The sequence below is a fragment of the Corvus hawaiiensis genome, chromosome 4, assembly GCF_020740725.1.
Source record: "Corvus hawaiiensis isolate bCorHaw1 chromosome 4, bCorHaw1.pri.cur, whole genome shotgun sequence".
Taxonomy (NCBI): Eukaryota; Metazoa; Chordata; class Aves; order Passeriformes; family Corvidae; genus Corvus; species Corvus hawaiiensis.
The window spans coordinates 22,069,873-22,095,895 of NC_063216.1; the positions used below are offsets into that span (position 1 = coordinate 22,069,873).

General features: G+C 36.9%; 1 protein-coding gene across 4 annotated transcripts in view; it reads right to left on the minus strand.

Moving 5' to 3' along the window:
• DNM1L (dynamin 1 like) overlaps positions 1 to 26,023 on the minus strand; it is a 36,318-nt gene continuing 10,295 nt past the window's right edge. The window contains exons 2-20 of one of the 4 annotated variants that reach the window (XM_048300339.1): positions 24,377 to 24,524; positions 18,977 to 19,015; positions 17,773 to 17,819; positions 16,623 to 16,694; positions 16,053 to 16,139; positions 15,297 to 15,459; positions 13,856 to 13,976; positions 13,110 to 13,241; positions 12,644 to 12,850; positions 12,325 to 12,445; positions 11,265 to 11,420; positions 11,060 to 11,149; positions 10,249 to 10,341; positions 8,434 to 8,490; positions 7,155 to 7,232; positions 4,803 to 4,970; positions 4,053 to 4,162; positions 2,711 to 2,870; positions 1 to 2,287 (exon numbers count right to left, since the gene is read on the minus strand). In XM_048300339.1, coding sequence (XP_048156296.1) covers positions 2,231 to 2,287; positions 2,711 to 2,870; positions 4,053 to 4,162; positions 4,803 to 4,970; positions 7,155 to 7,232; positions 8,434 to 8,490; positions 10,249 to 10,341; positions 11,060 to 11,149; positions 11,265 to 11,420; positions 12,325 to 12,445; positions 12,644 to 12,850; positions 13,110 to 13,241; positions 13,856 to 13,976; positions 15,297 to 15,459; positions 16,053 to 16,139; positions 16,623 to 16,694; positions 17,773 to 17,819; positions 18,977 to 19,015; positions 24,377 to 24,524 — 2,106 coding nt within the window. In that variant the 3' untranslated portion in view covers positions 1 to 2,230. The remainder of the gene's footprint in view (positions 2,288 to 2,710; positions 2,871 to 4,052; positions 4,163 to 4,802; positions 4,971 to 7,154; positions 7,233 to 8,433; positions 8,491 to 10,248; positions 10,342 to 11,059; positions 11,150 to 11,264; positions 11,421 to 12,324; positions 12,446 to 12,643; positions 12,851 to 13,109; positions 13,242 to 13,855; positions 13,977 to 15,296; positions 15,460 to 16,052; positions 16,140 to 16,622; positions 16,695 to 17,772; positions 17,820 to 18,976; positions 19,016 to 24,376; positions 24,525 to 26,023) is intronic. The other 3 variants (XM_048300340.1, XM_048300341.1, XM_048300342.1) reach the window with 3 other exon arrangements.

Genomic DNA, 26,023 nt, shown 5'->3' on the forward strand with positions numbered 1-26,023 from the left:
TTAATTTTGTGTATTATCTGTTTATTAAATAACAGGATTGTTACAGCATGGACTTTCAAAGACTTGCATTAAGGATTACAAATCAAGTTCATTTCTTGGCACTCAAACATAACCAAATTGAAACTTTTTGTGAAACTTAAACAAAAAAAGTCGTAACATTTCAGAAACCAAATTAACACTGGAAATTTCACATGACATTACAGAGCCAGGTATCACTTGCAAGAATTTCTTCAATAAATGAAATTCATTTGCGTTATGCAGCATTTCAAAACTTTACAAGTCCGAGTATTTCTTCACAAGAGACTGCTGACTGAACTTTGGGAGTTAAAGCTTAGGTAGCAGATCACTTATGGACGGCACTACCTTGTTGAAAACTTCTTGGATGTTGAAAGCAAAAGGGAGAGAGGTGTCAGGTGAATTCCAAACAGAAATGTAATGCTTTGGACAAAACTTAAAAGCTTTCACTGATGACCAAAGATGATTTGAAAAGTGGTTTGCACTTCAATCATATTTCTTAAATCTGAGAACTACCATCCCTGGATACAATGCAAGATAAAAGTACCTCCTTTGTATTCATTATACATAATGCATACATTATGCATACCATGACTTTTTAGTCTGTTTAAAAATACACAATATATTTCTGTGTTCTGAATTGCTCAGATCATACACAAAGTATCCAAAAGTTGCATCTGTCAGACTTAACTCCTTGTGCTTATACTGATGCCAAATTGAAGATCACCATGAGAAAAGTTAAGTTTTTAAACAGAGCTTCTTGTAAACTGAATTTTTAATTCAATCTTTAGCAGCTTACAAAAGGAATTCCATTTTTGCTAACTGATTTCAGGGGGAAGGAACTGCATATGGTAATAAAAACCTCATTATCTTGGCCCAATACCATGAAATCAAGCCATGGAGGTTAAAAGCAGTGTCCTGTATTTCATGCAAGTTGTGTTAAAGAAAAAATATCAGCAACACTATAGTAAACATTTTCACTTTATACAAAAAGAATGAATTTGCTTGAAAAGTACATGCAAGTATGCTGGCTGTAGTTTAAATAAATTTTTATTCATAAAAATTAAAATGTTTACTTTTTCAAGGCTAGTGTGATCAATAGTTACCTGTATGAATTATAATCAGAAGAAAAAAAAAAACCCTCATCAACTTAATCTCCAACCTAAAAATTTCATAATTTTACGATTGTCCTCAAAAAAAAAGCTACTTACAGCACAATAAAATTTCCTCAAAAGCAACTGTAATCTCTGATATAAATATTCCAATTCCACAGACTTTCTTTCATACTGTCATACATTCCAAAATTTGCAGAAGTTGTGGGCATCCCCTTCTCCCTGGCCAACTTCATCTATTTTTAAAAGAAACGCTTATTATCCCATGACAGTTTTGAAATCCATTTTTATTTTTCCGTTCTGCCAGAGCAAGTTTACTATCAGATGGTCCAGGGGCTTGGTCCCAGGGGGGAGGAAGGGGAAGGTGTCCTTGTGCCTGATTATAAACCCCAACATTCATACACAAGCTCCAGTGCACATTAAGAACTCTGCACCCACTTATCAGTAGGCTGTTATTGTTCACAAGCTCCAGGCTAATTCTTCCTACATGATACTCCATTAGATCAAGTCTGAAGTTTTGTCTGCCACTCAAACATTTGGGAACAAAGGAAAAAAAAGGGAACACACATACATAGTAATACGCTCGACATCTCTACTGTGCTATAAAATGGAGACCTCCATCTGTCACAGTGCATGCAATATATTCATGAAAGAAAATACTCGGTGCTCTCTTTTCTTCACAGTATTGGAACTTCTACTGGAAAAGCAGCTTAAAACTATGCCACAAGACTACACCGGCCGTCTTAACCACAGGCAACCTGTTCAGCAAGTCAGGCACTGGAACTTGAACATTTTTCCCCAAGTTCAAATGAGACTGTCACTGAGACAGAAGACTTGGTCTGCTTTAATTTGCACCAGAAACCTGGTAAGGAAACATTTAGAGCCATTTATTATATGGATTAAATACGACTTCTTTTGCAAAATACAGCATATTTTTCTGTTTGCAAATCAAACCAACTGTCTTTACATGAGCAGATTTACACAGTTGCAGTACACAGATAAGAAGAGTTCATAAATAAAAATTCTACTCCGTATACCATGCCTAGCAATTGTCAAGCCAATGTAACCTCCAATGCATATAAATAGTGTGGCTGATACAGTCTTCACCAAAGATGTGTCTCACGGATCTCTGCAATGATCTGGCTGGCTCGCTGCAGGGCCTGCACACAGGAACACACAAAAGCCAGAGCTAGTTAGTTTGGCTGGAGAGATTTCCCAGGGACATAACAGCAGCAGTCTGGGAAGTGTAAAGTTAAAAATCAAATCAAAGCTAATCAGTTTCATTATGAAATGAGTAGCAACCCATTAAATTCTCAAGAAGGGCACACTTTTTCACCACACACTGTTTTAGTGCTGCAAAACTTAAAGGAGAAACTGTACCTACTTTATATCTAGCCTGCTAAACTGCAGATTTAAAAGCTCATATGTATTCCTTTCTGGTCATGTATTGGTTTTAATTCCTCTAGCAGAGAAAAGGAATACACAGGCATAGTCTTAAAAAGCAGTAAAGGGAAGACAAATCTTCAAAAAGCTTCACATTGATATGGTTAACTACTGCCATGAGCTCCTGATCTCTTCATTACCTTTAGCATGTCAGCTGCCTCTTTCCTGCGCTGTGCCATGTCCTCAGACTCAGTGAGAAGGTCATCCAACAACAGGGATTTATACAGCTGGCCCACCAGCTCACTCTGGAGAGTGTCCTTCACGTGGTTCACCAGAAAATGCATCACTGCCTTTGGCACACTGCAAGCACATAGAGATTGTTTCTTTAAATTAATTATTCAAAACCAGATCTGTTCCAGTTTGAAGAATGCACAATGAGGGCAAGCAGCTACACACAAGCTTGGCTCAAACTACCAGGAATCTATCACTACCATAAATAAAAATTCTCTCAAGTAAAAGCAGCATCATGCACAATATAAGAGTAGAACTAATTCATATAAAATGAATTTCTTCTAAATAGAATAGCTGCATTGTAAAAAACATGAATAGTATAAAACACAAAATAAGAATAAATAGATTACTTTGCTCATTAGAAACCAACCTGTTTCTACTGTGCTAGGGATGACACACATTTAAGTATGTCAACCCTAAAATCAAATTTTATGTGTAAATGGGAAAGGAAAAAGGCAAAGAAATAATTCGTATCTCTGATATGACATAGTACAAACAGTGCAGTAAAGTTAAGGTAAACAAAGCACTTCCCTGACATGAAATACTAAAAATTATATTGAAGGTATTAGTTTACTGGATAGACTAAAACACCTATGATCTCACTAACCTGCTCTAAAATCTGGTTTCCAGATTCCTGTATTTCCCTCCCCCCCAAATTTCCCATATACATAAAAATATAAATATATATGAAGTTAGACCTTTCCACAAAGACATAAGCAAAAAAAATTTTACAGAATTCCTCATTAAAGAAAAAGTAGGACATTTTTTAAGCAAAACTTTAAAGGCATTTTCCATGGTAGAAAGAACTTTTTTATGCTGTTTCCATCCTTATAGCTAAATGCTAGAAAACTGAGCCACACTAGTTCCTATTTGACCTTCCCATTTGAAATAACAGGATAGCAAAGCTAAATTCTGTTAGGGGTACACAGCACCTAGAGTTTATTCCAGTTATTTGCTGCAAATCATCCATGTGAATTGAAGCATCCTCCAGAAAAGCAGGCACCTCCTAAATAATTAAACCTTTTACTTAATACTATACAGAACTTGAAACCATTAGAGAAAACAAGTGCTTCTTCTAACTTTTTAATTCTGTGAAGGGTCAAGTTTTACTGCTGCTGTCCCTTCTAAAAAATAAATGTATTTTCTCTCTTCTTACAAACATAAGAACATGATAAAAATAGCAAGATTATATATATAACTTGAAAAACAGTATTTGTATGGCTTAAGTATTTCAAGGAAGTTTGGGTTTACCTGTCCTGAATGTTCTTCCTGACAATAAGGAAGTAAGATTTAATAAGTCGTTCAATCACTTCACAATCTCGTTGCTCCCGGGCAGAAAGTTTGCGTGCAACAGGTACAGGCTGTGTGAAAAAATAAAACCCTCAGATTACCAATTCTGCTCATTTGCATCTGTAAATAAAACTGTAACTACTGCTCTTTTAGCCTGAGTTTGATAGATGTAACCTGTCTTGCAACAAACCTGTAATTCTTCAGAAATAAAATTAGAGACATATCAAAATCCAGATGGGTGAAACAAAGGTCAGAGAGCACCACTACATTTTTTCTAAAGCTCTCCAAATACTTCAAGTATCTCCATCTGTTTTTAATTTAAGTGGGTTTTGTCTTTAATGATTCTCCTCATCTAATAAAAACATTCAACTTCAGCAAAAGAAGAGCAGGAATTTGAGTTGAGCTGAGATTTGTTTCTGTACCAACACCTATCTAGACAAGTTCACTTGCACAGAAATTTGTGAAAGGAAGCCAATTATCCCAGTCTTAGGCTGAAACTGGAGCAGGGAGGGAGGTGGCAGGGAGGTTGCAGGGAAATTGGGGTTGGGCAAGTAGCAAAGCAGAGAGACTGGCTAGAGCTCCCTGCTGCTATATGGGAATTATTTACAAAAAAACCACATATTAGCAGCAAAGTTACAAGATCTGGAATTCAGATGTTTTCTTTCCTGAGCCTGAACTACACAGAAAAGGAATTTGTCTTCCATGACTCACCACATCTAATAGGTTTACAGCATGTCCTTTTTGAGGACTAGCAGGTAGGGCTGCAGCTGGCTTGGATTTTTCCTCTGCTGATACTTCTTCTGCTTTGGAGGGTTTTAGCATTCCTCTCCAGTTGCCTGTTCCAGACTCCTGAGATGCATCTGATGCTACAGAGGGAGTCTGCACAAACAGCACATTGAAAAAACGTGGCGGAATTAGAACTTGGGCACTGTAAAGAAGTGTCTGATCAAATCACTACAGGTAAAACTCACTAAAAAAAAAAAAAGAGATTTTCATAGGTATATTCCCTTCATTCTGTTCTTCACATTCCCCACATTTATTCTCCCTTTGTTGGTTACAGCTGACAAAAGGTACCAGTAAAGTGAAAGCTTTTAAAACTCATATTCTCCCTAAAAAAAGGGTATGAAAATGTCTCACACGGAGAAGCTCCACAGCATTTTAGGGGTCTACAAATCACTTCTGAAATACGGGGTGGTCTTTCTAAGTCATTTGGCTTTTACCACACATCCTATGCTATCAGGATCATTCTGAAAGCATATTTTGAAGATCACCACAGCTCTTGCAATACTTGAATTTAAATTCTTCAAGTTTTATTTAAGTACAAACTGAAGTTTCTTACAGTAACGGTTAAAAAATATGCACGTTTTTGTTTCGAGGTACCACAGCTATGAACATATTTGTGCTGTCAGAATTTACAGAAGGTTTTTGTAACAAATCAAAACAAAAATCTTCATCCTCTGGAAGTGAAGATCAGAGAATCTGGGAAGTTCCAGAAAAAGAATGACTCACATATCTCCTGAGAAAAAGATGTAACACCCAACTCTTAAACATTAGGAATCACTGGACAAAAGAAATATTAGTGGGTGGTATCCACCCTATGTTAATTAGTATTAAAAAACCTCAAAGTTTATTTTGATGTTGAATAGGGGCAATTTTTATGTTGTATGTTTCCACAAGCCTAATCTCTGTTCTATTGACTACTGTGCTTTAAAATCTACTCCTGTTTGAAAAACATTCAAGGTCATTCAAGGCTTTGTACTATTATTTATGTCTTGCTTCAGATTTAGGAGGAAAAAAGCTAAATTTATCTATTGTATGTACAATTAAACACTACGGGCTGATCTTAAATCTAAAAACAAAGTGAGAAACAAAGCATAGTAAATAGAATAACAACAGTAGCATACAGGAGGAAACCCAGCTAACCTGTGCACATCAGAAATTTTATTTAAATTGCTCAACTGCTCAGAGGCATTGTAGAACACACTAAGAATTCAAATCAAACTCTGCTAATAAAATTATTGTTAAAGAAGCTCCACTGCATGATTTCCGATTGCAAGACAGTTGTTCAAAATGACAAAAATGCCACTCTCATTCTGTGTTACTGTGGAGCCTGCTCTACCTGCAAAGTAGTATCAGAAACAAAGCTACACAAGAGTGTGTGAAATGGATCATCTAACAGAAGACAGATTTTATGGGAAATGCAAACCAAATCTGGCAGCTTCCTGCAACTTCTTAAGTCACAACACATCACTGTGGCTCTTAATTTCTTTTTAATTTTTGCAGCATATCAAAACCTCTAAAACACTGATGAAAATAATAGTTAAAATTCTACTATTGACTAGACTTTAACAACTTTGCTCAGGACAGAAATGGAAACTTTGCACTAAAATCTGAATGTACAATAAAGCAGAAAGCCTGAGTCCCCTTGGTACACCTAATACACAAACTTGTGACTGCCCATTTTTTCTGACTCCAAGCAAGAGCAATTAGCAGAAAAGCCTTCAGAGTAATAACGAGCTGTTATTTTAACACAAGAGACAGCACACCTAACATGTAAAAAAACACAGCAGAACACATTTCACAAATATAGGTAAACCAGGGATTCAACAATTATGTGAAACAACACAAAGGAGGTTCAGTTTGAACAAAGCCTGTAAAGATTCCCTGCAGGAAGCAGGAAACTCACATTTTAGCTTATCTTCTGTCCTCCTTCTTTAACTGTCAACACATTAAAAACATGCAGTTTAACAGCCATGCTGAAGACTTTTATTACAATACTGTTGCACCAAACAATCTATTGACAGTTTGAGGCAAATTACGCTGCATATTTGCACCATAACATATTGCAAACAAGAGTTCAAAGAGAAAGCAGTGACTTGGCCACCTCATGGCATGTCTTGACATGCCACTGCACATAAAATCAGGAGCGCCAAGTAATCCACACTGGGTAGGACATCCAGACTGGGTAGGACAGAGCACTAGAGACAAACTGCTTTCCTTACTTCTGGGGTGCACCACAACAGAAACGTGCATGCAGTGCTTAGAGGAAAAATCAAGACAGACCTTGCCATCAGCCTCAGCAGAAGCAGCAGTAACAGTCTCCTGGGAAGCAGGTGCCAATGCACCTGGAGCTTTAGTAGACTAAGGAAGGTAAAAAATGCAGGGAGGGGAAAAAAAAAACAATTCAACTGAAGACCACCAAATTTACCTAGCAAATTTCATATACTTTTATCTACTAGCATCTTCCAAAATCTGGAAAAGAAATATCTTGAATTTGCAAGAAAAACTGTAGTAGAAGCACAAAAATAAAAAAGTGGGGGCGGGGGGGGGAAAAGCATCTCCAAGACAGTTAAGAGACTTTTGGATTATCTGATCTTCAATTTCATTTCAGCTCCTATGCTGATAATATAAATATGAAATCAACAAAAAGAAGGCTCAAAGAGCACTGAAAGCAGTCTCTAGCTAGCTACCTTAAATTCCCAGTTCATCCATCAATTGTCTTAGACTGATTCAAGGCAGTAGTATTAGATCTCCTCTGGGACTTCATCTCACTTTTTAAGGTAACCAACTTAGTGAACAGATTTCTATTAGCTGTGGAAACTCCTGTTACGACCTCATGAGGATCTTAAACTATACTCTCTACCTTTGAATTCTAAATACTTCACATAGGATTAAATAATTGTCTAAAATTCCGGCTTATTGTCAGACTATTCTTTTCTACAGCCAGACAATATTTTCTATGACACTTGTTCAATTCTTCCATCCCTGTCATTGCACTAATCCCAAAACCTGGTAAAATTAAGCAAGCTCCAGAAACAGAATACATGACTGGATTATGATGAACAACTGAAAATGTCACCTCCAACATCTTCTCCCAAAGAAAGTAAGACTGCAATAAACTGCAGTTTTAAGAGTGACTTAAAAAAACAAAAACCAACCACAATTCACAATGTTGGCACACTGGACATTTTTTCATCACTTGTTTATCTTTGAAATCAGTGTGTCTCAGCTATAAACTTAAGCATGAAAGTTCTGAGTCTGTCTTCAACATCTGCAGGCATTTTATACCTTACCTGAGATGACATTCAAGTAGTAAGTGTAACATTACATTTATAGACAAGTCTTCAGAAATACCAGATTTAAAACCTCCCAAAAATTTCATCTTTTTAAGAAAATGACATTCCACTTCTATGTTAGGAAACTGAAAGGAAAAAACTCAATACCTGGAAGGAAGCTCCCAAGACTGTTAATAGGGCAACATTTCAAAATTTCCAATACTTTGAATGGATCTAGGAGAATGCATTAAACTTTATATAAAAAATAAAATCAAACATTTACTTACTTTGTCTCGTGACACAGCCGAAGGCAATTCCCGGGCTAACCTGTTCCGCCTTTGTTCCTTTAAAAACAACCCAGCAAGACCTCAATTATGTATTACTCTGTATCAACACAGAGACAAGATTCACATTTTACATATGACTTCCATTTTAGAAACACGAGTCATTTCATCTCATCCAGTGCCATGCTAATACTGTGGTCTATAAACCCTGGATTATTTGGATACTTTGAATACGTGGTCCAAACTAAATTCTCAGTATAACAAGTTTTGCAGTTTTTTTTGCACCACACTCCATAATCAAAACCTGAGCCTTTAAAAAACAACATCAAAGCTACACAATTTGGCTCAGCACAGATACCCTACAGCCCTCATTAAGCTGTAAATCCTCCAAGTACTCTAAAGGATTTGATTCTGTGGCCAGCACATGATTAGCCTGAAACAAAGGAGGAGGCAGAATTCGCTTCATAGCAAAACAGAGTTTGAAGCAATCAGGACAAAGAAATATCTGATCTTGCTTGAAATTAACAATTGAGCGTCCACCAAATAAGGCTTGGGTTTACATGATTTGGTTCTTAAAAAATTTCAATGTCCTGTTTAGGAAAACATTAGGAAAGAACTAGTTTAAGTAACACATGATGATAAAATCTTGTATGTTCAGCTTCATGAGGTCTTAATTTCTGTACTCTCAGCAGTTTCCATACACATTGTTTTTGAACTAGATTAAAAAGCAGTCTACCAAGGCAAATTCAAATGCATACCTAGTCAGTAAAAAATATATGTATAGAAGGAAGTAAAAGGTTAAAACTAAAGAGTAGAAATTGTAATGGAAGCATTTAGAAAAGGAACACTACAAGAGCATGTAGTGACAAGACAAGGGGGAATGGCTTCAAACTGGAAGAGAGTAGGTTTAAATTACATATTCCACAGGAAGAAATTCTTTACTGTGAGGGTGGTGAGGCACTGGCACAGGCTGCCCAGAGACGTGTGGATGCCCCATTCCTGGAAGTGTTCAAAGCCAGTTGGATGGGGCTCTGAGCAACCTGGTCTAGACGAATGTGGCCCTGCACATGGCAGGGGGGTTGGGACGAGATGACCTTGCATGACCTTCCAACCCAAGCCATTCTATGATTCTGTGATGAATGAAAACGATGTGTTGGATAAACACAAGGGTATTAACAAGCTCTTAGGCAGAGAGATGAAGTATTGCAACAACACCAGATTGGTTGTTGGACTGCTTCTACAGGATGATGGTAGCAACAAGTATTATCCATCAGAGCTGGGCTTGAAAAACACAAGATTTCTGATGGGAGACTGATGGAGAGAATGTCTCAGGGAGACTGAAGTGTGGAAACACAGATTCAAGAACAATACCAAAAGCAAGAAGAAATTAGATCCTGAACAGAGGAAACAATACTTGTATTATCCTTTCATGAATGAGAGGAACATTATTGAAACATTGTGTCAGAGACCAAATGCAATTACTTCAACATTAAACATCATTTCACAGCTACATATTTAAACTTCCCCTTAAAAAATGTCATTTCATAGGCAACACTCAATTAGGTGCCCATCTTATTTTCCAGACTGAAAAATAGGCAGAATCCTTTCAGTGGAATATCAACCAGTGTTCCTGAAAGTAATATGCAATAGAAATTAACAAATCCACAGATCACTAGAGTATACACCATAATTCATCACATTTCCAATACCTAAAAATGTAGAACTGTGCTTCAATGAAAGAAGTCGAAGCATTTGTTACTTTATCAATTTCACTTTCATTTAAAGAGACAAACTTTTTAAGAGAACATATTTTCTTACCTCTATGTTGTTATTCATTAACCCACAGGCATCGGCGAAGTCTGGATGTTTGGTATTGATATAAGCTAACTCAATGGCCACCAGATTATGAACCTGCAATGCAAGACATTCACAGATTCAGGGAGTAAACCTAATGCCAGTGCAGAGCAATGACCTACAACATTAGGAAGAACAGCTTAACTGCCCATAGCAAGAGACCATTCAGCCACAAACCACCTACAACACGTGAACCAGTAGGAGATGGCACTATGAGGGATAGTAAATATGCAAAACAATTTTTGCTTTTCACATCAAATGCAGAGTCAAATACTGAAACACACTTTCCTCTCCAACAGGCAGTCCAAATCAGACTTTAATATTAAAACATATTTATTTAAAGGTACAAGTTGAACTTTCAGTTTTCACTAGCTAAAGGGCATTACAAGCCTCTGAAACACACAGAATAAGGATTACAATTTAATTTTCATCACTGCATCCCAAACGCTACAGTGAATGCACAGCTTCTGTTACAAGGGAGGGAAATAACCTATATGAGGAAGACTAGAAGATGTTAAATTGAAGTTCTAGTAAAATTCTTCTTGGAAAATTGAAACATAGGGGACAACATGCTTAACCCACCCCTTTGTTTTTTATGTATCTACATTCTAATATAGAAGAAGATTCAAAATGTGTACATATTAAATAACTATAAATTTAACAACTAAGCTAAGATTACTTTTATTACTTGGGTTCCTGACACTGCAAACAGAAGCATCGAGACTCCAGAAAACATGCACTTTTACCAGCAAAATTACAGTAGATGGAAACTCACCATTTCATTTGTGACAGGAAGTCTCCTACGCAAAAGACAGGTCACTACTTCAACTATGGCATCGTGCAATTTAGGAAACCTCAGTAATTCCTAGAAACAAACCAAAATTTTACTGGTGAGACTTCTAGGAGTTTTTAAGCAAGTGATTACACAGACACACACATGCCAGTAATTACAAACCCAATTCTAAAGGATGCATTTTTACCTGTGTACTGTAATTACTACAGTGCTGGATAATCCTCTGCATTTCCTCATGAACCAGCTCCACACAGCGCAAGCTCGGCTCTTCCAAACGTTTGATTTGCCTTTTTACCAGCAACTCAAATGAAACTTCAGGAACAAACAAGGCAGGACGGGGACCCTGGTTCAAAAGGAGGGAAAAAGCTGCTGAATTGTGTATAGAACAAGATGCATTTCTAAGAAGTAGTATCTCATGAGGCCCAGAATAAACCAGGTCACAGTGATCACACCTGACACTCAAAACAGGTCTCGAGAGTAAAATAAGTTACAAGAATATTTAAAAATAAAAGCTGTAAGGTGCTATCTTTAAGATAAAATGTATTAAACAATGATTAACCAGCATCCTTATAGAATCTTGGCGATTTCTACCTACTCATGTCACTTTAGGCTTATAAATCTGAACAATGCTTTTTCACATTTGTGGATCCACATTTAGATGAAATTTATTATAAAGGCAAAGACATTTTCTTTCTAATTTCAGAGAGAAAAACTGCCATTATTTCTTGGACAGTCTTGGGCATATAATACCATACCAACAAGATAGGTGGGTTTCAGTGTTTGGAGTAATTTCATTTATGACCATAGAGACCAATGCTTAGCTACACATACAACAATTTTTAACCGAAACATGACATCTTTCTTGTTCCTAAATCCTGCTTTTACATTTTTCATTTAGAGGAGGATAGGAACATGTACACAGATCATTGCTACAGGGTACCTCATGCTCCAAGACCATGCAGAAACCTGCCTCTCTGTCCACATGCAATAGACACAGTACAAAAGCAGAGTGACATGTCTGACATCCAAAGTCAGGCTCTAAGGAGTGAACATTTTATATACTGCAAAACTTAAAAGTGAACTCACTCTGTTAATTCTTACCAACACCAATTCCCGTATTAGCAAGAAGCCAAATCTGTCACGAAAACACTGAACCATTTCAAAGTTGTGTCCCTTAGATAGAATTAAACCTTTGTTTCCTATCTAATATACAGCCACAACACTCACAAATACGGAAGAACACTCACAGTGGCATTTCTAATGGCAGTCAGAATGTCAATTGTGTTAAGGCCACCCAGAGGGTCAACAGATTCTAAAGTTCTTCCAAAAGTCTCATGAAAAATATAACAGATTCTGGCTCCACCACATCTGAAAGAAGAAAATAACAACAGAAGTAGCGAACAAGAAGAAAGCTCTCATTGCAAACATTTTTTACAGTTGCTTGGATTCAAACATTTTTGAGTATGTTATGGTCCAGTGTGTAGTAATATTACCGCTGAGAGCCAGTAAGAGCCACTGGGTCAACCTAACCACTCAGTCAATATTCCAGGAAAACATTGTACTTACAGCTCTGAAGTCTCTATGTATTTTGCTGTTCCTTCAATAGTGTTACAATATTCTGTGGCAAATTTGGTGATCAGCTGCAATAAAGTAGCACTTTTGTCTTCAACAGGTTCCCCATAGCTGTTCAGTAGAGACTGGTACTGCGCAGCTAAAACATTAATTCTGGTTTTCAGTTCTGGCAAACAATCCCTGATATGATGCATCAGCAGTCTAAAAATAGAAAACAGTCCCTCATTAGAAGGAAAGAAAAGTTTCAGCTTTATCATCTCCATCAAAACAGACAAGAGAGACAAAATAACCACCAAAGGAAAACATTTACTCAGGAAAATTACAGTAAATTCAGAAACTGAGAGAACCAGGGTTTGGAACCAGAGTTTTCTTTAATGCACAGCACCACAAGAGAAACTAAGGGTAAAAAGAAAGGTCTGCACATATGTCTAACACATCAGTTCCTATCTTAAAGTAATACCTGTTCAGTGTTCTAGCAAGATACTTGGTTCCATTTCGATTGGCTAGGGAAGGATACTTCTTTTGAAGAAACCCATACTCGTCACGAATGGAATCAGCCACACTCTTCTTATTGTTAATATCCAGCTGGCTCCTGAAGGTAAAAGGCAGAGTTACACACTAGTTAACAGAAGCAAAGTAAAAATAATTCACACTTCTGCTTTTCTGGACAGAACATTTAACAACTGGCTTTTGCTTTACACACATAACTCACCTTCCTTAGGCTATAAAGGTTTTTATTTGTTGCTCCATGCAGCATAGTCAACAAATCGGTATTGGTAGCAACTATACACAGACTAAGCAATGCTTTTATCAAAACTACATGAGATTTGACCTAAGTAATGTAAAAAAATACAGCAAACAGTATCATAGCCATGTGCAGTTAGGCCTAATATATACAGGACCTGTGCTGGACCAGAGCTAATGTGAACAGCTGACCATAAGCACCCCTCAAGCTGAAGGATAACAGCAGAAGTGGTGACACTACAGTTCTTTAGAAGTGTCTCTACTCCTCTCTGCATTAGCAGTTGGTTGAGTGGAAGAACAAAGGCTTTTGACAAGTGAGCAACAAGCTCCTCACCTCCTTATTCAGAAGTTTATTTTAACATTGTCACCTTACTTTTAAAACTATATTCATGGCTAAAAAAGCAGAAAGCATTGCTTCATATTAACACAGTTTAAAAATAGCACCAATGTGCCCACACAGACCTATTCACTACTCCAATGATGCCAAGTTTGACTGGAATCACTCTTCCCATGAGCACATCCATAGCATCAGTGCCAGCATCCATGAGATCCAGCTTTGTGATAACAGCAAGGGTTCTTCGACCTACCAAAAGGAAAACACTCACAGGGATGTTCTGATTTGATCAGAGTAACTAAAACTCATAATTCAGCACAGTGGAGAATTAGTGACCTAAATTCATTAAATAGGTAAATATTCCCCATCTAAAACGGTAGGCTAACACATACAGGATTTGTCTAGGACCTTAATGTTTCCTGAGCTCTTGGTCTGAAAAAAAAAGTGCCAAAAACTTTTTCTTTAAAATATAACACACTTTTTGAGTCTAAAAAAATAAACCAGCATCTCAGTACAATCAGTAGGTTCTTGGGTCTTGAAATTTTCATGAGTGTACCTACTTCAGTACTGTAGGTTCTCATTAGATAGCATTAGTCCTGCAGAACCTGCAACATGATCTGCCACTCTAGACCTTTAAGTTTCAGAATTTTGGAAGTGTTCCAAAAGACACTGTCAATCATTTTTACAGGGGTAAAATAAAAGGGGTTTACTATCTTGAACCAGCACAGTTCAACTGAGCAGACTGCCAGAAGAAGTCTTCCCTCCAGGTTATGTGGCAAACAAGCCAAAGCAGACTTGGGAGTTTGAAAACAATCAAGAAATGTTACACTTTATGGAAAGAAAAATTTGAGGGTACCAACACTAAATTTTAACCTTATTTCTGTATACCTATTTTCCAAGTGTATTAATCCATGTTCTTTCAAATCACACAGTGCCATTTGTTAGTCAATGGTACCAACAGCACTTTGCAAAAGCAAGAAGCAGGCAGACAGTAGCTTCAGATCTGTTTCAAAGTCCTTAGGTAAATACAAAATTATAATCCTCCTCCTCCATTAAATCAGTCAGTTCTCCCATAGAAATACAGGGCACTAAAATTAATCTTATCCTTACTAAAAGTCACTAAACTAACAGCTAGACAGTCAATTACTGGCTACAGGGTGACATTTTCTACAGGGTGATATTTTCTCTACTAGAAGTAACAACACTGGAAAATAAGCATGAAGTTGCCCTAACAGGCCACTGCAAACTACTAAAACTCTGAAAAACCCCAACATTCCCAACACCATTTTGCTGCTGTGGAAACAGAAGTGACTTCATGACTACTAGAATAGTTCCTTGGCCTGCTGGCAAGCCAAAAATCTATCAGTTATTAATTCATCCCAGCATTCTCTTGAGTTGCAGAAACTGCAGCAAGAAGTTATTTAAGCAAATATAAAACTTATATTTTCTAGGAAATGTGATGACATTTACTTTTCTTGCTATATTTTGCCCAAATTACTTCAGCTTTATTTTAGGATTTAGTTTGGAAAAGAAGTTGAATTACAGCATCCAGTTTGCCTTAGTGCTTACCATCTGGATCCACCTCCCGAGCTATTTTCAGTGCTTCGGAAGTGGCCATGTCTGTGTTAGCAGCCGTGACTGCCAGGATAATCGAATTGGGGTTGCTGATGAACTGCAGGATGAGCTCTCTTATTTGAAGTTCAATGTCCTTAGGCTGATCACCAACAGGCACCTAGAGAAAAAACCAATATGGAACTGTTCAAAATTGTGTCTTCATGCCTGCATGAGGATTAGTGTCCAAGCACCACATGCACAACTGGTAGAGTGGGGTATATGTGTATATGTGCACGGGCAGGGAAAGAAGTCATCTTGTCATCTTCATGTCTCAGAAAATTATTCCATATGTAACCTGAACAAACAGGATCTGAACATTTCTCCTTTATACAGCCTCTTACACAAAACACGCATAGCAGCTCCTGGAGAAGCAATGTGAAAAACATTTCTCCAAGTTGCCCAATATTCATCTATCTGCAGGTACAGCTCTGACACCTGGAGTGCTACCTCTTCTATGAAAAGGAACATGCAGCCCACACACCTACCATCAGTTATATGTGAAAGAGGAAAAACATAAGCAAATCTACCTCTGACATCAGCAAAGAGCATCAGAAACCCAAATCTTACACCAGAAGACAAATCAAATTTATATAACACTATCTAACCCGAGGAAAGCAGGTTATCTAACAATACAGAACAATGGCAAAGAGGAAACAGGCACACCTTGTTCAAAAATACACACTGAGTCAGAGGAGAAGCACTGCATCTTACCTTTGTCATTCCAGGTAAGTCCACAAGAGTCAGATTTACAACATTAGATGAAAAAATCTTAAGATGAATCGGTTCTGGACTGATCCCCTACAAATACATTAATAACAAGTAATAATTACTGCCCTGGATTATTTAAATGCATCACTTGAAAATCCAAAGGCTGTAGTTTCATACTACAAAGACTTTCTTTCACCACATACCTTAAAACACACAGCAAGGAAAAAAAGCCACATGTCTGGTAACCAATTCTTTTTTCTTTGGCAGCAGCCAATTTTATAATTACACATAAAGCCAGGTATGGAGCAAAATGAAAGCAAGTTTAACTGAAAAAAACTTCTTTTTTGCACTTTTATTACAGAATCTTGGAGCAAAACAACAATTCTGTCTTTTAGCTGAAGTCATTTATCTCATGAACACAGTGAAAAAATCTCAAGGTAGCAAGCAGCATTCCCGTGTTCTTCATTAGAACAGTCAAATGCTTTTCACTCCTATCTGCCAAAACTCTTTAAGAAAGGTTTAAGCAGCAAGAAAATCAATAGCAAGACAACAGATGGACAGTACTGAATTTACCTTATTGTTTCCTGAAATCCTCTCAGTTTCATTTTCTATTTCCTGACGAATTTCATCAAAATCTGTATAGATCTGAAGAAAGAAAAAAAAAGTTTAAGAATCAAAGACAGCATTCACCTACTTAACTGCAACATTCTTCTCCAAGGAATGGTGAAAAACTCTCTAAGTATACAGAATATGAGAAAAATATAAGAATTACTATTAGCCCTTAAGCTGATGCTAACAGGAATCATCAGTGCTAAAAATTACAGAAATAGGTATTTAATCTGTTGACTAATTCTGTGACATGGCAGTTTTTAGCACTTATAACTAATGTCAGACATAAGTTATTAATCTGTGTCCACCTAAAGAGAATTTCAAACACTTAATTCCATCTTGAGTCTAGTTGTAATCATTTGAAGTTAATTAACAACATGTAGCCTAAACCACTTCTCATCCTGAAGAGGACAAAAGGAGCTTCATTTTCAAATTTTTCCACTCTTGCAAAACCTGTTCTCCTGCCACCAATGCAAAGTAAGTTAGCAGAGAGCTGCCCTTGCACTGGGTTCCCTCTATGGTCCTTTCTAGCTTTCCTTCAATTTCTAGCACTGCCAAGAAGGTGAGGAAATCAGCTTAACGTAATAAACACTTATATAATTTTTCTGCCAACAAGAATATTACTTTCTTCAAGCAAGAATTATCCTTTGACTCTCTTCCTGAAGCGCTAGGTCATCTCAGGCTCTGCTCTTTGACCCTGATGCACATGAGGCTCTTCCTTCTTTTTCAGAGCTTTCTAATAAACCTCTGAAGTAGCCAATTCTTCAGTGGACTGAAATGACTTGTGCTTACACCTATCCTTGTCTTTCTAATCCATTCTAACTTTGGCAATGCACAAAATAGAATAATCAACAAAATAAACCAAAAAGGACTGTGATAAATAACTCAATGGAATCAATGACCCACACAACAGACATTTTATGTTTTCAAAAGTTTTGTACTCATAAAAAGCGAAACACAAAATCCTCAATATTCTGCCATATAGTGCAGCAGGCATAATAAATGCCAGTAGTCATTATCTTTTCAGGAAAGTCAAGGGAAGAGATAACAGAATTAAGTATATATATGTTAACATATTTATGACACTGCTACTACATCAAGACAGTAAACATACCTTATTTTTGGTATGAAGAAATTTACCCCATTCTGCAGCATCTACCTCTGAAAACAAAAATTGATGCATGAGAAAGAAGTAGATGTTTTAATAACATTTTTCCAAGGCCTGTTCATTGAAAACTATATGGTTTTTATTTCAAGCAGCAAAAGAAAAATTAGTTAGCTTTCTACAGTTAGATGTTAAATAGCTCAGTATAAATAGATTTATGATTCTGTCTATTGAAACATTGCACCTTACTACTATGTCTTATTTGTCTCACACAAGGCCCACCTTCCTAACTGTGACTGAGCCAATCCTACAATCTTTCAGACATGGTCTTGTTCACTAAGTATCAGCTTGTAACAGAAAACAAAATAATTATTAGCAATAGCTTAAAAAACCTGGAAAAAAAAGGCTAGCTTTTAGCATCTTTGCTTTTACCATGCAAGTGAGATCAAATTACAGCTGAAAGAAAAAGTTAGAAAAACCTGTAGGACTAAAACCAAGCAAACAGAAAATACACAAGAATTGTGCATAACACAGAAGCCTTAGGAGAACATGTCTCTTCCCAAATCTGTCAAGGACCAAATACCTTCACTCTTGTCAGTCACCACTGAAGTCCAGAATTACTTGGGGACTATGCAAGAGCAGTCCCAGAATCAGCAAAGAAGGTTTTGTTCAATTCCTGCTTTGTAGCACAGGCAGCAGTTTGAGTCACACTGCAAGATACTCACACTTTCACTATTAGGTTTCCAAGTATCAGGGGAAAGTTCCATTTCCAATTTTTAGCTTGTGGTCATTTCCTCTGTGCTCCCTGACACAGCAATCTGCTCTACAAGAACAGTCTACAAGAAATCTGGCCTTTTGGCAAACACAGTTTACCTACGATCAAGTAATCTTTCAAAATATTTTTTTCACTTCAGTTGAAATTTAACAAAATTGATCAACAAATATTTTTAAGGATTTGGGAATTAAAAGTGCAGGAAGTTCTATGAAGCAGCAACAGCACAGAAGAAAAGCAAAAATCATCTCATTCTAATGCAACAAGGTCAGACAACTGAAAATCAATCAGATCACAAGACTCAGCAAAATAATCACCACAGTAGCTGAAGTGTAAAAGGAAAAGTGTAATCAACAACCATGTGGCATGAAATGTATGTGATTAGTGTATATAAGCATGCATTTAAGGCGTAGGGAGAAAAAGCAAGTGGATAAAGGCAACCTTTAGAAAGGTGTCTTGGATTTTTCCATGTAGCAGGGTCTGCAGTTAAAGAGAAACAGCATTGAATGGCGTTTAACATTTTTAATCATATTTAACATAGCATTTTATTAATTTTCAGTACCAGATTCTATTACAAAGAGCACAAATGCATGCAGACAGATGTGCATGCTATTCTAGTATCGATGAGAGTGTGTAACATTAATAGTATGCACAGAAATAAGACCTTAACTAAACACATATAAATGACGCATATTAATCAGATACTCTATACAACGAAGTTTACTTGATGATGACTATTACTGCCATTCACCTAATTCCAAAAGCTCAAAGTATTTTCTTAACTAAGCACAGAAAACAGTACCATTGGTCTCCACAAAGTCGGACTTCTTTGGCAAAATATGTTTCTCATCATTTACTCATGGCAAGAACCAGAACGAGTAAAGAAACATTTTTAATGTCACTGGAAGTAGTGTTACTGTATGGGAAGGAAATCTGATGCAGTGCATCAATATTTTTAAGACTCAAATTAAAGAATTACATCAGTTCTGAGACAGATTTAAGAAGAGACGACATATGTAACACCTTTCTCAACTTTTATTTTTTTCAAAGTATTTATGCAAATTCCATTACAAAAAAAACCAACTTCTTACTGAAGGGTTGATGAATTTACAACTCTGTTTTCCTGTGACCTCTGTACAACACCCTGAAAGTGCAAGAAGCAAAACAAACTGGTGAAGACATTTTTGGTTTGCACCTGTTTGGTACAAACTGTAGGTAGCACAACAATAATCAACTCCTCTGTTTGAAAAGCTTAGTTCATCTGGAGAGTTGATGTCTTGCTCAGTCAAAGGTGGGTGTATCATCAATAGAAATATGATTTTGATGGATTGGATGTGTTAAGGAAGAACTTGTAAAAAGCAAACTTTCATCCCTACTGTTTTGCAGGCACATGAGCTATGAAAAAACCATCATTAGGAAAAAGCTTTTGTTTGTCTTGGTTGGCAAATAGGCAAAATGACATACCAGCATCCAAAATAAGTGCAAGGGTTCCTTCATTCCAGGTTATTAAACAGCTTTAGTTTATTTACTGTTCAGAGTAAATAAAGCAAAATGCACATAGAGGAAGAAACTACAATATCTTCAGTATTGTATTGCTCATCTCCTCTTAAAAATCGAATCTAAGAGAGTAAAGAGAGGCCTAAAGCCAGGAAGAAAAAAATACAGCAAGATACTGCCACTGTTACATTTGAAAGATATGCACGAGGCACTCTCTGGTTATGTCCCTCCTCGGGAGATGACTTCTTCTCAGACACTGTTTTAGTCTTAAATTATTCTCTTTCTAGTGGCATGGGAATTTGCAGCTAGGTACTAGGCTTAGTTCTACATATAAATAAATTTTTTTCACTATTATCTATAAGCTTCTTAAAATAAATATTAAGAAGACACACTCAAGTCAGAGACACTGCATTTTAACTTGCTAATACCTATGGAAAAGTTTCCCAATAGATCTAATTTAATGGAAAGGAGTTTTTAGGAAAGGAGGAAGGATTTGCATTTCTCTAAATGTAACACTGCTCAAGGCAAGGAGAAAGTGTTTTAATTAGCCCACATTCAGCAACCCACTGTTCTGGTTTCCATGTAGAATGGTTTTTTATCACTCATTTAACTGGTAAAACAGTCTTCCCCCAGTTATGCTATTTTCTGGGAGCTTTTCTGGCAATCTATTCAGAAGAATAATGACCTGATTACATGAAAGATTAAATGCCAGATAAAGGTGTGAGGAAATGACACTCTAGTCATTATGAAATCCAGTATTACACATTATAAGAAATTAGTAAAACAGCAGCTATTAAGAACAAACAGACCCTGCTTTTCGAAAAAAAAACCCCACCCCATCTCTGGAATAAAGCAACAGTCTATACTTTTCTGGTTTTCCATATCCTGTAGTAAGACTTGAAAACCTTAATAAATGCACAGGAAAAGCAGACAGATTACTTCATTTTTCTCAGGACTGCCCTCCACCAAACTGTACTTGTTACATCCAACTCTACAATATTCCTTTAAGAAGCTCAATACAATACAAAGATTACTGACTTCAGTTATTCATATATTTCGTCTGCCTTTCTAAAGCAATAGAAATGTTATTCATTTACAATGGGAGCACAGAGAAGCTGCTGGGAGTCATAAAAGGCCAGCACCACAGAGGATTTCCTGCAGCATGGCAATGAGAACTTCCCAAATACTAACTTCCAAGGTTTCTAGTTTTCATATCTTCACAGATCCTGGACCAAGAAGATGACCATCTATCTGTACTCTCTTTCCCCCAAGTCGTGTCACCTCATCCTTTCCTAGCTCTCTTTCTCTACATTTAAAAAAAAAAAAAGTGAACTTGTGAGGAAAATGTGCACCTCTTCCAATCCCTTCTGTAAGTTGTACCATTTTTCCCATCCTTGACACTAACTAGATTGCAAGGACTTTTGAGGGAAAGCTCTTTTTCTCTCATGCTTCTACAAAGCCAAGTCCAGAGAAGCAAGCCACACTGTTTGGGAGCTAGGGGTAAGAGATTCCTATCTGAAGTAGAGAGTAAAAGGCTGAAAAAACAGTGTTGATTTAGCAAGCAATGGATCTGTATTAATTGCTCCTGTGTTCTGTATCAATTCTGTCTGTTCAGAATTTGAACAATGTTCAGATTCCTATCCTGGAACAAACAATAAAAAGGAACCTATAAGCATTTACTACTTGGCCACTGGTATGTTCTCTCTTATTTTCCATTTCTGAACTACCATTATAGGTCTTCACTGCAAGACCAATTTAATAATTCACAAGTCCAGGCCCAGTTCTCTGATAAGTGCTGCTTCTCTTGCAATTTGATCAGACAACACCACAGTGTGGTATCATCACATCAAACACACCATATGTGCTGAATCACTAGAGGCCAACAATAAACAGCAAAAGCATGCTGAGAACATTTCCTTCCCATCAAATTACACACATTCTCTGTAGAATATACAGATCAGCTTGAAAAAACACGTTATAAAAATAGAGAACTTCATATTTAATGGAAAATTTATCTCTGGTATTTTCTGACTCCCTTGATTTATTGCAGTGACCACAGTACAAGGGTATCATTTTTCCCTCCTTAACTGAACAGCACAGCAGTCAAAAGTGCGTTAAAAACTGGGAAGCTTTCTGGATGCCAATGCTGCAACAGATAACACTTAAGCTTGTAAGAACCACAGAGTAGGAGCTATTTTGAAATGGCTATGTTAATACATAACACTAGTAGAGCAAGCATTAGGATGGATACAAGTGACAATCACAAAACAGAAGTCAAAAGAGAGAGACAGTTGTATAAAAGTATCGGTGTGTACAGAGAGTTCCGTGCCAGCATTCAGAAAGCAGCACGCCAGGACTGATACTCCCTTGTCCAATATTCAACTAAAAGAAGAAAACCCTCATCTGGATAAAATCCTTTTCTGCAAGACTATTTCCCTCTGGGAAATCCCAAATCCATATTCAACCCTACCTCAACATCCACCTCGTTACACATACAATTACCTCTAAAATTAGACTTCTAATGGCACTTATTACAATGTCACACAGCACAGCCAGGATAAGAGGCTGCCATCTTTTTTCTTTCCAAGCTACTTGATCCCATCTTCTCAGATGTAACACCACAGTCTGAACATAAGCTAAACCAGAGCAGTGACAACACCATCTAGACCATGATTTGCCTGAATTTTGGAAAGAGGAGACATTTCAAACTCAAGTGGGAGATCATAAAGGTTTCTCTGGTTTTACCAAACAAGCCTACATTTCTCTCAGAGGAACAAGATGAGATTATAACATGTACATATTGCATATTGATTGTTTTCCCCAAAAAAATCTAAGTGGGCATCATAAATAATAATTTAGCCCCACATCCTCATACTTTTTAAATTTAAAATCCAAATCCTTAGATCAAAGGCAACCTACAACAGAAAGGCTCTGCCTTTACTCAGAATACTGCAATTACAAAACCTGCTTTTACACCTGTAAAGCTGCAGAGAAGAACAAAATAGTATTGTACCCTACAACTCAAAATCCAAGTATTCTGAGAAGTTCTAGAAATACAAACTATACACTGCACAATACAAGCAACTTAAAACTCTATTTAAAGACATCAAATGTGCCATTTCTAAAAAGTTGCACAGAGACTGAATTCTTCATCCTTGGAGGTTTTCAGACCCAAACAGATAAAGACCCAAGAAACCTGGTCTTGAGTTTAGAGTTGGCCCTATTTTGAGGGGACTGGACTAGAGGTCTCCTGAGATCATTTCCAGCCTGAACTGTCCCCACAATTTCTCACATGGTTTGCGTGCTAATTGTTGTGAACCCTAACTGTGTTCTCTGCTTGTGACAATAATTAAGATTGGAGCTTAAACCTTTTAAACAGCACAATACTAGTAGCTGTCCTTCAGAACCCAAAGGCCAGAAATATTACAGGAAAACAAATACTGTAAAGAACTTCTGATACCTTGACTTATTATTGTCAAATTATAAATTAAGAAAAATTTGAACACAATGAGAATTAATAATTATAGCCCCAAGTTTATCACGCCAACAAAAGTGTGTGCAGTTGTTACTGTATACTTAAAAAAGCTAAAATGTATCTTACAATCAGAAGGTAGATACGCCCCTGCCGCTCCTTCCTAAGATCAGGAGCATTAGTTGGTATAAAATGAGCACTGAAACTCCCGAGGGACAACTGAGATCACTTTCATGATCTGCTGAAGGATAAAATAGAAGCAGTACTGACGATAAGCTTCAAACTAAACAGCTTCAGAACATTTAAAGTGCTGTGCTTGATGCACTTGGAGTCTCTCAGTGCAACCCAGTAAGGTGGCATCTGTAAGCTATAGAACATGTCAATTCAATTTGGTTCACATCTACTACAAGTTTGTTTTAATTTCTCCTTCTTTCACTGCATTCACAACTTACCTATTTCCTACCCTCCTTCTAAAAACTTCTTTACTCATCACCCTCTCAATGAAATACCTTATTTATACAGCAAAAAGGGAGGGGACAAGAAACACACACAAGAAAACCATGTTCTCTACATTCTAGACAATTATCTTCATAACTGAAATGCTTTCTTTGGCCTAATTTTCTCAAAAGAAATTCCCAAGAACAAGAAAGCTTAAAACATTAAAGATATTTTGAATACCCAAAAGTTTTTGACTCCATGACATTTGCTAAATGGACCAAACAAATGTGACAACAGCTGTGTTTTCTTCCAAGCAAGTTCTAAAAAGCATACTAGAGTTTTAAGATTACAGCAACTGGTTTTTCATTTAAAAGAAAAGAAAGATTTGAATTCTCTTTCCAAATAGGCAAAACACATTCTTGGCTCACTCTTACCATTTTCATCTCCAGCTCCTTTCCGACCATCCTCTGGGGAAACATGCACCAGCTGCAGAATAAGGGGTCTCCGGGTGACAACTCCAGTACCTCGTGGGAGCAGATCCCTCCCCACAAGACTTTCCAACACAGAACTCTTTCCACTGCTCTGAAAAGCAGAATACAGCTACATTACTTTCTTTCACCTAAAAATGCTGTGATATTTTAGTTTGCTTTCATCTGGCCTGCAAACAGCACTCTGTTTTGTCCTCTGCTATAGAGTGCCCGAAGGAGCATATGACAGACTCCCTGCAGGCACAGCAGAGTCACTGCACAGGCACTGAAGGACACAAGTCTGCTACAAGCCAGTAACCATCTAAACCTGCTTTAGGTTACTGTTACTCAGAACAGATATCTATCTACATGGTTTGTAAGTGTCCCATGGTTTTTATCTCTTAAGGTTAAACTAAACACAAAACAGGTTTCAGAAAAATTAATCTCCTATTTAACATCTTCTACCACAAATATTAAAACTCCCCAGAAACATTTCTTGGGAAAAAATGCTTTGCTTTATAATGCTCAGAAAGAAATTCTATGTCTTTTACTATGTCATTTTCTAAGATCTTGAAGCAAAACTTTGTAAACTGAGGAATTTACCCCTCTGTTAGTATTTGTTAGAATTAACATGGGCTTGGCTGTATTAATACCAGCAGCAGCATTACACAAACATATATTAACTATGTATACTTGAGCACATTAAGGTGCTACAATGTTATATTCCTTTCAGTTTGAGGGTTGGTTGGGTGGGGTTTTTTGTTTGGGTTTTTGGCTTTGTTTGGGGGGTTTTGTATAATGTATCAGCTTCATAAATACAGACATTGTTTTGCATCCTAAACATAGAAACAAACATTGTTTCATGGCATCCCACACTCTCTCTCTCTGTATATATTTAAGTATTTACAACTTCATTGACTGCAAACATCTGTCTAAATAACAACAAACTGTAAAAAGCTGGGGAATACTTAAAGGCTGTGAAATTACAAATGCTCTTTGAGCATCTATATTTCAAATGTTCTCCTGCAGGACTTTTGTATAAGATTCATAATTGGTCCAACAAGCACCTGTGAAAATCTAGGTTTTAGAAATTATTCCCGACCAGTACCATGTTAAAACTAACAATAAACAACAGACCCAGCTATGTCAACAGAATACTCAGTCTGATTGAGAAGATTTTGTCTTTTTAATAATACTGTATTCAACTCTTCCAGTTTTCTGCAGCTCTAAGTCTACATAGAGATGCCATGAGAAAACCTGTTCTGTCATTGCCGCCATCTAGGAAATGTTTCTGTATTAATGCAACTACTAAACAACTCTCTTGTTTGTTAAAAAACAAACAAAAAAAAAACAAAACCAAAAAAAACAAAACCAAAAAAAAAAAAAAAAGGAAACCAACACATGCTTCTGACAGCTGGAAGGTGCATTATGTAACTGCTATAGAACCCCCACTCAGCCTACCCGTTCTGAAATAACAGATTTGAGACTACAAGTAAATGATGAGTATATAACCTAGCATAACAAGATATAAAAGAAGTGATGAATATCTTTAAATCTCACACATTTAGTGACATTAAGTGACTTTTCTAAAAATGAAAAATACATCAGAGGTCA